This window comes from Theropithecus gelada, chromosome 6 (assembly GCF_003255815.1).
Source record: "Theropithecus gelada isolate Dixy chromosome 6, Tgel_1.0, whole genome shotgun sequence".
Classification (NCBI taxonomy): domain Eukaryota; kingdom Metazoa; phylum Chordata; class Mammalia; order Primates; family Cercopithecidae; genus Theropithecus; species Theropithecus gelada.
In genome coordinates this window covers 19,551,728-19,563,838 of record NC_037673.1, presented here as the reverse complement: position 1 = coordinate 19,563,838, position 12,111 = coordinate 19,551,728, and the positions used below count along the sequence as shown (strand labels likewise).

Below are 12,111 nucleotides of genomic sequence, written 5' to 3'. Positions count from 1 at the left end.
ACCCTTGCACACTGTTGGTAGAAATGTGAACTTGCGTAGCATCTACAGAATATAGTATAAAGATCCCTCAAAAATTAAAAGTAAAATTACTGCATGACCTAATGACCACACTTCTAAGTATTTATTTTAAAAATTGAAATCAGGATTACAGATAAATGTTAGCATTCCTATGTGTATTGCAGCAGTATTCACAATAGCTAAGATGTGGAAACAATCTAAATGTCCATAGACAGAGAATGTAGAGAAAAATGTGGTTTGTCATACAATGGGATAGTATTTAGCTTTACAAAAAGAGATCTTGCAATATACAACAACATGGATGAATACTGAGGACAGTAGGCTGAATGAAATCAACCAGTCACTGAAGGGCAAATATAGTACTGCATGATTTCAATTAGATGAGGTATATAAAATAGTAAAATTCATACAATCAAGAATGGAGTGGTTGTTACCTGGGACTAGGGAAGGTGAATGAGGAGTTGCTAATCAGCAAATATTAAATTATCATAATGCAAAATGAGTAAGTCCTAGAGATCTGCTGGAAAACACTGTTTCTATGAATAGCAATGCTGTGTTGTGTAGAAATTTGTTTATAGGATAGATCTCATATTAAGTGTTCTTATCACAATAATAACAAAAATATATTTTCAACATTCACTAGATTAGACTTCTGTTTTCAGTATCCTACCACTAATGACAAATGATTGTCTTACTGAAATTATTTTTGTAGAGATTGTGCATTCACTTATCCATATAGTCTAACTATATCCTTGTATAGCATTGAATCACTATTAATTTAATCTTGTAGAAATTATTTTATTAAATTACATTTTAATTCAAGATTCCTGGGCTTCTGTTATTTATAATGTTTTGAATTTTCTATAATAAATTGCTCTAATAAGCTTTTTTAACTTGTGAATAAAACAATTATTAAAAACATGTTCATTATGCTTCCTAATATAAGCACTATAGAAACGGTTCCATTTGACATTTAATATCAGGACAAACTTTGGAAAAATGATATTTGTACCTATTAGACAATGAGAGTATAAAATTAACAGTGCTTTAAAATTGTTAGCTATCTATCTAATCTATCTATCTGTCGATCTATCCATCTGTCTAGCTACTTGTGTACATATACTTTTCTATTTGGATTGCATGAAATCACATTAATTCTTCTTCCAGTAATTATAATTTTATATTGATTTAAAATTGAATATTAACTTGTCTGTTGAATACTACCACAGCAGAGTTCTAAGAATAAATTGGTTTTAAACACTTAGAGAACAATAATCCCCACTGGCATATATAAAATATCAGTGTCTTCACCTAAAATACTAGCTGTCAAAATTAATGCTAATTCACAAATGCTGTTTAATTTTACATAGACATTTACTTTCTCATACTTCAACTCTGTAATCGATTTGTAAAAATTTTAATAACTTTATATTATTTAAAACTTGATTATGAAGCCACCTCAAATCCTTTTTAGAAGCTGATAGGGAATTTATGCTAAAGAAATACATAAATACTTTCACTTTCTCTGACATGACTGTATATCTCACTATACTTGATAAAAATAATTATCTATATTCACAAATAGGCTATGCATTTTATCTTGTTTTTCTGTTGAATTCTACATTTCCACACTTTTTGTTTCCAGACTTTTGTATTTGAACGTCACATGTTACAATGCAGGGAAGTATAAATTGGGATTACACTAATACTTGACTAATTCAGTTTTGGTTCAGAATCAGAATGAAAACTTGACCTCTCCTCTAATTGTCTGTAGTTTAAGGGTTTAGAGCTAATAAAATATTTCATATTCAAATATACAAATCTTTTCATGCAAAGTGTTTTACATACCTTTTAAAGTTTATATAAATCTAGTATTTAATTACTGAATAGTCTACTTTTAAAATCTAAAAAAGCCCATTTGATGCATTACCTCATAAAATGTTCATTTGAATATGTACTCTAAATATTTGTCTTTTTCTTGTAAGATTATTTCATGAACATTGTATTTAAATATATTTAATATGAAATGTCTTCCAGAACATTATCAGCTATATGTTCCTGAGTCAGCTCAAGTTGGTTCAGCTGTTGGGAAAATCAAGGCAAATGATGCCGATACTGGCTCAAATGCTGACATGACCTACTCCATCATAAATGGTGATGGCATGGGGATATTCTCAATCTCCACTGACAAAGAGACCAGAGAAGGAATCCTTTCTTTAAAGAAGGTAAAAAGAACATACTTTTTGTGATTCAGGCAACTCACTCATCTTTTCCTGAATGGAAATTTGGCAGAGGTATGAATAATTCATGCTGTCAGGCCATTAAAATGATAAAATAGTGTCACTTTGTGATATAATTACATTTTAATTATTGTTTGACGACTGTTTAGATCTTTTCTTCAGAAAATATATTTTGCTAAGGTGGGAAGATCTGATGTAGACTACACTAACAATGTTTCTCTCCATCTTTGTTTGTTTTGTCTCTAATCTTCCTGAAATGTCCCAATGATAATAGTCAAGAATTAAATAAAAGTAATTTCAATGAAATGCAAAGAATCAAAGCATCATCATAATAAGGCTATGGTGATTATTTTATAGCCAGAGAGGATGGCCAAGGAGGCTGAGATATTTGCCATCTTAAAATGTACTCCAGGTGATTCTAGAGTACAACTATTTAGAAAACAGGCTGAGATACTTTATTCTAATGTGCCTACTGTAGATGTTGATGTGAGTCTGTCGTCTATCTATCTATCTATTTATCCATCTAATTAGCCACTTGTATACATATACTTTTCTATTTGGATTGTATGATATCTCATTAATTCTTCTAGTAAGTATAATTTTATATTGATTTAAAATTGAATATTAACTTGTCTGTTGAATACTACCTTGGAGAAGTTCTAAGAATAACTTGATTTTAAACACTTAGAGAACAACAGTCACCACTGATATATATAAAATATCAATGTCTTCACCTAAAATATTTTCTCATTGTAAATTTTTTTTTCTCAGATTGTCAAACATAGGTCAAGGTGATAATGAAAAGAGACAATTTGCATATCTTTACTTAACAAATGTATTTATTTTGAGTTCCTTCAATGTGTCAGTTGCTATGTTCCACATGAGCTAAGCAAAGAATAAAAAGGATAAGTGTGGAGCAAAGGCAGAACCTCAGCCCCTACATGCACACAGCTTCTAATCTGTGGACGTGGACAGACATTAATCAAATATCACATACATTCCTGGATCAATAATATGTTTTCTATGAAGAAGAGTTATATAGTGCTACAGGGGAAAAATCTAGAATATTTAATTCTTTCTGGTATTCCATAATAGTTAAAGAGAGAATTGAAAGAAGCCTGGGGGTGAGTTAAGTATAGACTGTAAGGATGACTATTTCAGGAAGACAGAAAATGTACCAGGTGCCTGAGGTGAGTGAAACATGGCACATTTAAGGGATCAAAATAATGTGACTGAATCCAGAGTAGAGGGAATAAGGAATGCGGTCAGTGGGTACAAGACCACACAAGGCCTTGTTTAATTTTGCTAAATGGAAAGCCATTGAAGAGATGTAAGAAAGAAGTGACTAGATCTAATTTGATGTCAAGATTTCTGATTGCTGAATTAAGCAACATGATGCCAAGACTGTGTGTTAACTTATCACTGCATTCCCAACATCTAGCATTTTTTTCTGACACAGAGTTGGCATTCAATAAATATTAGAGTAATTAATGGATGATAATGTGGATACAAAGGTGAGAAGAGGATTGCCTGCCTTTCATTTTATGGGTAGCTTCTTTACTTAAAATAATTCAGGTAAACGGGATTAATTTTTTCTAAAATATTAATCCTGACAACTAGGGAACACTTATTTTAAGAAACAAGCATGAAAAGGAAGGAAATATAATCTTGGAGGAAATCTTCAAATAATAGGAGAGAATGTTGGCATTGAATATTCCCAAGGGATGCTGTTCAGGAGATAGCTAGTCATCAGAAAAGTAAACTGTTCTCAAAATTTAAAACAATTTTGGATTATAAAAATTAATTGGATTTGGCTAAAGGAAGTACGATTGACTGGGTGATTATCATTAGCAGGTTGTATTTGATCAACTTTAGGGTAAGCGTCACGTGGCAACGAGGAGAACGTATATTCTGTTGTTTTGGAGTGGAGAGTCCTGCAGATAACTGTCAGAATCTACTAAATAGCTATCTTCTGGAGCCAGAACTGAGTTCAGGTCCTAAATATCTTTATTACTTTTCTGTCTTGATGATCTGTCTCACATTGTCAGTGAGGTTTTAAGTCTCCCACTATTATTGTGTGGGAGTCTATGTCTCCTTGAAGGTCTGTAAGAGCTTGCTGTATGAATCTGGGTGCTCCTGTATTGAGTCCATATATATTTAGTGTAGTTACTTCTTGTTGAATTGAATCCTTTACCATTATGTAATGCTCTTCTTTTTGTCTTTTTCGATCTTTTTTGGTTTAAAGTCTGTTCTGTCAGAAACTAGGATTGCAAACCCTGCTTTTTCCTGTTTTCCATTTGCTTGGTAAATTTGTCTTCATCCCTTTATGAGCCTATGAGTGTCTTTGCACATGAGATGGGTCTTTTGAAAACAGCATACCAATGGGTCTTGGCTCTTTGTCCAGCTTGCCACTCTGTGTCTTTTTATGGGGGCATTTAGCCTATTTACATTTAAGGTTAGTATTGTTATGAGTGTATTTGATCCAGTTATCATGATGCTAGCTGGTTATTTTGCACAGTTGTTTATATGTTTGCTTCATAGTGTCACTGGTCTGTGTATTTCAGTGTGTTTTTTAGGCTGATAACAATTTTTCCTTTCCATATTTAATACTTCCTTCAGAAGCTCTTGTAAGGCAGATATGGTGGTAATGAATTCACTCAGCATTTGTTTGTCTGGAAAGGATTTTATTTCTCCTTCACTTATAAAGCTTCTGGCCAGGGCAATCAAGCAAGAGAAAAAATAATAAAGGTATTCAGAAAGGAAGAGAGGAAATCAAATTTTATTTTTTTGCAGATGACATAACCCTATATGTAGGAAACTTCCTCATCTCAGCCCAAAAGCTACTTAAGCTGATAAGCAACTTCAGCAAAGTCTCAGGATACAACATCAACATGCAAAATCACTAGCATTCCTATACACCGACAATAGGCAAGTCTGAAACAAATCATGAATGAACTCTCATTCACAATCACCACAAAAAGAGTAAAATACCTAGCAGTATGGCTAACAAGGGAAGCAAAGGACCTATTCAAGAAGAACTACAAACCACTGCTCAAAGAAATCAGAGATGACAAAAACAAATGAAAAACATTCCATGCTCATGGATAAGAAGAATCAATACCATGAAAATGGCCATACTGCCCAAAGCAACCTATAGATTCAGTGCTATTTCCATGAAACTATCATTAACATTCTTCACAGAATTAGAAAAAAATAATTTAAAATTTATATGAAACCAAAAAGCCTGAGTAGCCAAGGCAATCCTAAGCAAAAAGAAAGCTGGAGGCATTATGTTATCTGACTTCAAACTATATTACAGTGCTACAGTAACCAAAACAACATGGTACTGGTACAAAAAAAAAAAAAAAAAAAAAAGACACACAGACCAATGGAGAACAATACAAAACCCAGACATAAAGACTGCATACCTACCACCATCTGATCTTTGACAAACCTGACAAAAACAAGCAATGGAGAAAGGATACCCTATTTAATAAATTGTGCTGGGACAACTGGCTAGCCATATGCAGAAAATTGAAACTGACCTCCTTCCTTATACTACATACAAAAATCAATTCAATATGCATTAAAGACTTAAATGTAAAACCCAAAACTATAAAAATTCTAGAAGAAAAACCTAGGCAATACCTTTCAGGACATAGGCACAGGCAAAGATATCATGACAAAGAGGCCTAAAGCAACGGCAGCAAAAGCAAACACTGACAAAGAAGGTCTGTTAGGTTGGTGCAAAAGTAATTGCGGGTTTTCACATTGCTTTTAGTAGCAAAATCACAATTACTTTTGAACCAACCTAGTAATTAAACTAAATAGCTTCTGAAACTATCAACAGGTTAAACAGACAACTTACAGAATGGGAGAAGATTTGTGTAATCTATGCATCTGACAAAGCTCTGATATCTAGCATCTATAAGTATCTTAAATATATTTTTAAGAAATAAAACAGCTTCATTAAAAAGTGGGCAAAGGACGTGAACAGACAGACACTTCCCAAAAGATGACAGTTATGCAGCCAACAAACATAAAAAAAAGCTCAATATCACTGATCATTAGAGAAATGCAAATCTAAACCACAATGTGATACCATCTTACAGCGGTCAGAATGGCTTTTATTAAAAAGTCAAAAAACAACAGATGCTGACGAGGTTGTGTAGAAAAAGGAATGCTTTTACACTGTTGGTAGAAGTGTAAATTAGTTCAACTATTCAGGAAGACAGTGTGGCAATTCCTCAAAGACCTAGAGGTAGCAATACCTTTTGATCCAGCAATCCCATTACTGGGTATATACCCAAAGGAATATAATTCATTCTATTATAAAGACACATACACATCTATGTTTATTGCAGGACTCTTCACAATAGTAAAGACATGGAATCAACCTAAATGTCCATCAATGATAGACTAGGTGAAGATAATATGGTACATATATACTATGCAATACTATGCAACAATGAAAAGGAACTAGATTAGTGTCCTTTGTGGGGACATAGATAGAGCTGAAGGCCATTATTTAGGCAAACTAATGCGGGAACAGAAAACCAAATACGACATGCTCTGACTTATAAGTGGGAGCTAAATGATGACAATACATGGACGCATGAGGGGAACAACACACACTGGGGCCTATAGGAGTCGGGGTGGGAGAAGGGAGAGGGTCAGCAAGTATAGATAAGGGATGCTGGGATTAATACATAGGTGATGGTTGATCTGTGCAGCAGACCACCATGGCACATATTTACCTATGTAACAAACCTTTATATCCTGCACATGTGCCATCGAACTTAAAATAAAAGTTGGAAATAAAAAAATAAAATAAAATGCCTTTAAGAAGAAAAAAATAGTAGCAGCAACTAATATTTGTTAGAATATTTCCTCTGTATCAAGACAGATTTTAAGCACATTGAAATGTCTTGATTGAGTTAATATACCCATAATTGTCCTTTTAATTCTTACTGTGACATTTTGAGAAAGAGGGTGTTATTATCCCCTCTTTATAGCTAAAGAAACTGAATCACAAAGTGCTAAAAATAGTGCCCAAGTAGAAAGTCGACAGAAAACTGAACTGGAGTATCTGTCTTCAGAGTCTGAACACATACTCATGTTATATATTCAGATGGAAGATATATGATTATTCTTTGATACAATGGAGGGAGAAACTAACTGTGATGTGGTGGAGAGAGAATGGGAAGCAAAAATATGGGAGGAAAAAAATAGAAAAACACTGTCTTCTTGGAGAAGGTTCATACCTTTGTGTTGGAGAAAGATTATAAAACAAACAAACAAGAACATAATGAAATAAGTGTTTTAATTTTAAGTTGGGAGACAAGAGTGTTTCTATGCACAGGGATAAAAAGCTCAATACAGACAAGACAACAAGGATACTGATGTAGTCTAGGGATACTGAAGAGAGGATAAGTAATTGTAAAAGATGCATTGTGGATAGAGATGAGCCTCAATAGAATCCAAATCACAAGTGCAAAGAAACAACCTAGGATAGTATGCCTCCTTCTCTGAGGTTACCATAGGACAAGAGGTAGAAGCAAATGACTGCGGGTAAGTTTGCAATGATGTAGCGAGGATGTGTGTAGGTGCAGTGGTGGCGTTCCTGTGTATTAAGTCCTATTGTCTTTATAAAATAGAAAACAACTTCATATTTGCAAAAAGTGAAAGTAACAGTGGATGGTTTGATTACACACATAATCTGAAGTATAACTATCAGTTGTAGAATTAAGGACAATGCGCATATCTTACCACCTTACATGGCTACAATTAATTAGAGGTCTGAAAAACAAAGGTAAAATTATATATGTTAATGTGTGTGCACATATTTAATTAATTTAATATTAATAGTTCATTCTATTTGGTACATATACACACAATGCCCATTTTTGAGATCAGAATTGTTTCAATTCTGTAAATGGTAAGTGATGATGTACCAAAAATATTCTTGACATTTAATAAGTTCAAATTGTCTTTCACTTTTTTCCTTGAATGTAATTTTTTGTTTGTTTGTTTGGAGATAGAGTCTTGCTCTGTCACCCAGGCTGGAGTGCAGTGCAGTGTGATCTGAACTCAGTGCCACCACCTCCATCCCTAGTGCCAAAGTGGTTTTTCCACTTCAGTCTCCCTGGTAGCTGGGACCACAGGTGAGCACCACCACACCTGGCTATTTTTTCTTTTTTCTTTTTCTTTTTCTTTTCTTTTTTTTTTTTTTTTTTTTGTATTTTTAGTAGAAATGGTGCCTCACCATGTTGCCCAAGCTGGTCTCTCACTCCTGAGCCCAAATGATCTGCCAGCTTCCGCCTCCCAAACTGCTGAGATTACAGGTGTGAGCCACTGCACCTGGCCTCCCTTGAACATATTTTTTAATGTAGTCTAGATTTCCTCTGAGGTACGTACATGTTGCATTCATGTAATTTTTTGATCCTTCTGATTAGGATTATCAGTCTCAGAGTTATTTCCTTGCTGTACGTTTTAGGGCATAAATAATTGCAATTTGAAAAACCTATGTACCTCAATGGATTTTAACCTTCCAGAGATACTCATTCAGATGGCAGAAAAAAAAAGATAAAACAGTTCTTAAAAAGCTGTTCCTTATTTAATCTTTAAGGCAGTTCACTTTAGCCAGCTAGGCAGAACAGCTAATCTCCTCACAGATCGAAATCAGCACTTCTGTATAAATCCGCCAGCAGGACTGTCTGCACGTTCCTGTCCATATCATTCGAAGGAATCAGAAAATTGCCAAGTTGAATTCACTGGTGCATGGTGTGGTACATTGTAAATAAACTTTGATAACTTTCATTCATTGTTTAATGAAGCCTGGCTGGGTGGAAAGGGGGAAAAAGATAAGGATGAATGCAATTGGATGTACTCTCTTTTCTCTGACATAAACCTCTTGTAGCTAGGGATGTGCTTCTCCTTAGCAGCCTTTCTCAAAGGCTCTTCTTATATGGCTCCTATTTGCACACTTTACAGAAGTGGATCCAAATATTGTTTTCTTTAGGTTTCTGGTTCTATTTGGCTTTCTGATTTTCAGCAAATACTGTTGTTTTGTCATTTCCTTCTAATTAATTCAACTGTAAATACAATGCAAATTAACTTAAGCCAAAAATTTTTAAACTTGTCCTTCAAGTCAACAAAAGGTGTTTGAAGATATAACCTTACTGTAAAATGAAATATAAGTCTTGGTCTTGTCATTTAGGAGATCTATGACGTTATCTCAACTCTTTGAAGCTTCAGTTTTCTTATGTAAGTACTTTACAGGGTGATTATAGAAAACATGAAATGAGGTGAAAATTGTGCTCTAAGCTATGTCTGGCTAATAATTACTACTACCTCAATGGTGATTACTATATAATACTACCTCAATAGCTTCTTTTTCCTTGTCTTCTTTTCTTCCTATTTTTGCACCAGTTTTTAATTATACTTCCAGAGCAATCCATGTGATGATTTTGCTGCCGTCTTTATTTCATGTTATTTGATTTAACTGGAAGCAAACTAAGAATGAAATACCACGTGTATATTACAACACAACGTACATACTGTCTTCATGTTTCTTGGCAATCAACTTCCTCTTCCTGCTTCTTCAAGAGAAGAATTTTTTTTAAGTTTACATTAAATATCGTATTTATAGTACAACATTTTCAGGTATATTTCAGTCATAAATACATTTTGGATTATCTTTTCAGTTTCACTCATCAAAATATGCATTTCTATAATTTCTCAGTGTAGAAAACCTATCAGTTTTATTTTCCTCTTAAAGTTGTTGCTTCTGATAGGATAAGATTTTTCAAAAATTAATTTACTGTGAATGTACTGATAATTTTCCTGAGTGTGTATCTATGTGTACTACAAGTCTGTCCCTGCCTATAGGAGACATAAAACACGTTCATAACCAAGTACTATGTATTTTTAAGATTTCCATACCGCACCATGGGTAAAAGATTATTAAACCCTTTGTATTTAACACATGATTTGAGATGGTTGTTAAGAGTAAACACTAAAAGTTATAAGTTTGTTTTTAAAAGTTTAAGTAAATTATAAGATAAAAACATGAAATACGTTCAGCTACAACCATGCTAGATTTATTCTACATACTATATTTCTCGTCTTTTAGTGGATTGTGTTTATTGAGGATTACATTGTCATTCCTTTGACTTGCATTTAGTAACAGAATAAGGATCGAATGTTGTTTACTAACAGATTTTAACATTTTTAGACTTTGAACACAAAGAGTAATAAATGAGTCATCCCAACCCATTGTGAATAATCACACACGGGCAAACACATGATCACACACTGTAAATAAGAAACAATAGATTCCCAATTCTAATGAACTGCTTACAAAATATGAGCATTGCTTAGGGATTTCATTATCAAAAAAAAAAAACTCAACTAAGTTTCTGCTTTATATTCTTATAAGGTTCTAAAGTCTGAAAAGTTATTCTTTTCAGCCACAGCCGACAGAGAGAGGAATCCAAGTTTCAATTCAGTAAAATCTATTACTATATTTCGGATGACTTTGACACAGAAATGCTATTGGGTAAATTGTTTTTCATGCTGTTCATCTATAGGCATAATGATAGGCCTAGAGTAATAAATCGTTTGAAACTACATTGAAAGTTAATTGATTCCTAAAATGCAGTTCAGTGCAGTATTTGGAAACTAATGATCTGAGGAAACATCTTGATAAATTAAGCTATATAGATGCATGGGCTGTTGGTAAGTTTGTATATGTGTGGATATATTTAATTATTTTATTTATGCGATATATATACACACATGCACACATATGCACAAAAACACATAGATATACATATACACACATATGAGCTTATGCATAATTATATATAAATAATAAGCATACTTTCAATATAATATAATGTATACTTAAGCTATTTGAAATGAAAGAACTTTACATTTATTTTTCCAGTGTTCAAATGACAGAAAGCAAACATGTAATATTTATTTGTATCAATGTCCTTAGAATTATACACAATGAATAAGAATTACTTTCTTCTGTATAGAGAAATTTATGATGAGAAAGGTTATGCATATACTCTGGTTTCCACAGACTGTCCATCATCCAGGCCAGACCTCTGACAAGGGCCACAAAGCATATCATAATACAAAAGCCTCGCTGGAGAAACAGTGCTTAAATTCATACAATTTTTCCTGTGTTTTAACAAAATACCATAATATAAGTTAAATACTTTTCCTGAAAACAAAAAGATAATAATAATGTCAGTCACTATTCCCGGTCTAGGCCATTTTATTTAATGATTAAAATGACAATTTTACGTATGAAAATGTTGATATTGACCCTATCTACTCGCTGTTGTAACTAAAATCTGGATGCTGGTGTAGTATAGAAGTATAGGAGTAAAAAGAAGAGGTCATAAATAGTCTCTTCTCTTATTGCTTAGAATAGAATTTTAGAACTTCTCTGAACTCGAAGAATAATTGACTCATACGGCAACTTGGCTAAACAGTATTTCAATATCCTTGTACTTATAATCATTATATAGTTCCAGAGAAGAATATAATAGGGTGATTTAAGGAATAATAGAAGTGATTAATGAGAAACCATTAAGAAGTCCTGAATATGTAAATCTGGCTGGAAAATGAGTGATGGGAAAACGATAACTAACTACAGTAATATGAAATGGATTAATGTTAGAGGAGAAAGTACTACTTTACAAGTTAGAAAGAGCAATGATATGTAAAAGTAATTAGTAGGAGTTACAGGATGAAATTAAGAAACTAAAATTTAAAATGGAAATCAGTGTCAACTCATTGATAGTGAGCTGTTAAATTAGGATATTGAGCAGTAGCT

At 33.2% G+C, this 12,111-nt stretch overlaps 1 protein-coding gene across 10 annotated transcripts in view; it reads left to right on the top strand.

Moving 5' to 3' along the window:
* The window catches only part of CDH18 (cadherin 18), a 1,123,324-nt gene that overhangs the window by 993,981 nt on the left and 117,232 nt on the right, over positions 1 to 12,111 (top strand). For all 10 annotated transcript variants that reach the window (XM_025387876.1, XM_025387869.1, XM_025387867.1 and 7 more), the window contains one exon: positions 2,056 to 2,243. In XM_025387876.1, coding sequence (XP_025243661.1) covers positions 2,056 to 2,243 — 188 coding nt within the window. The remainder of the gene's footprint in view (positions 1 to 2,055; positions 2,244 to 12,111) is intronic.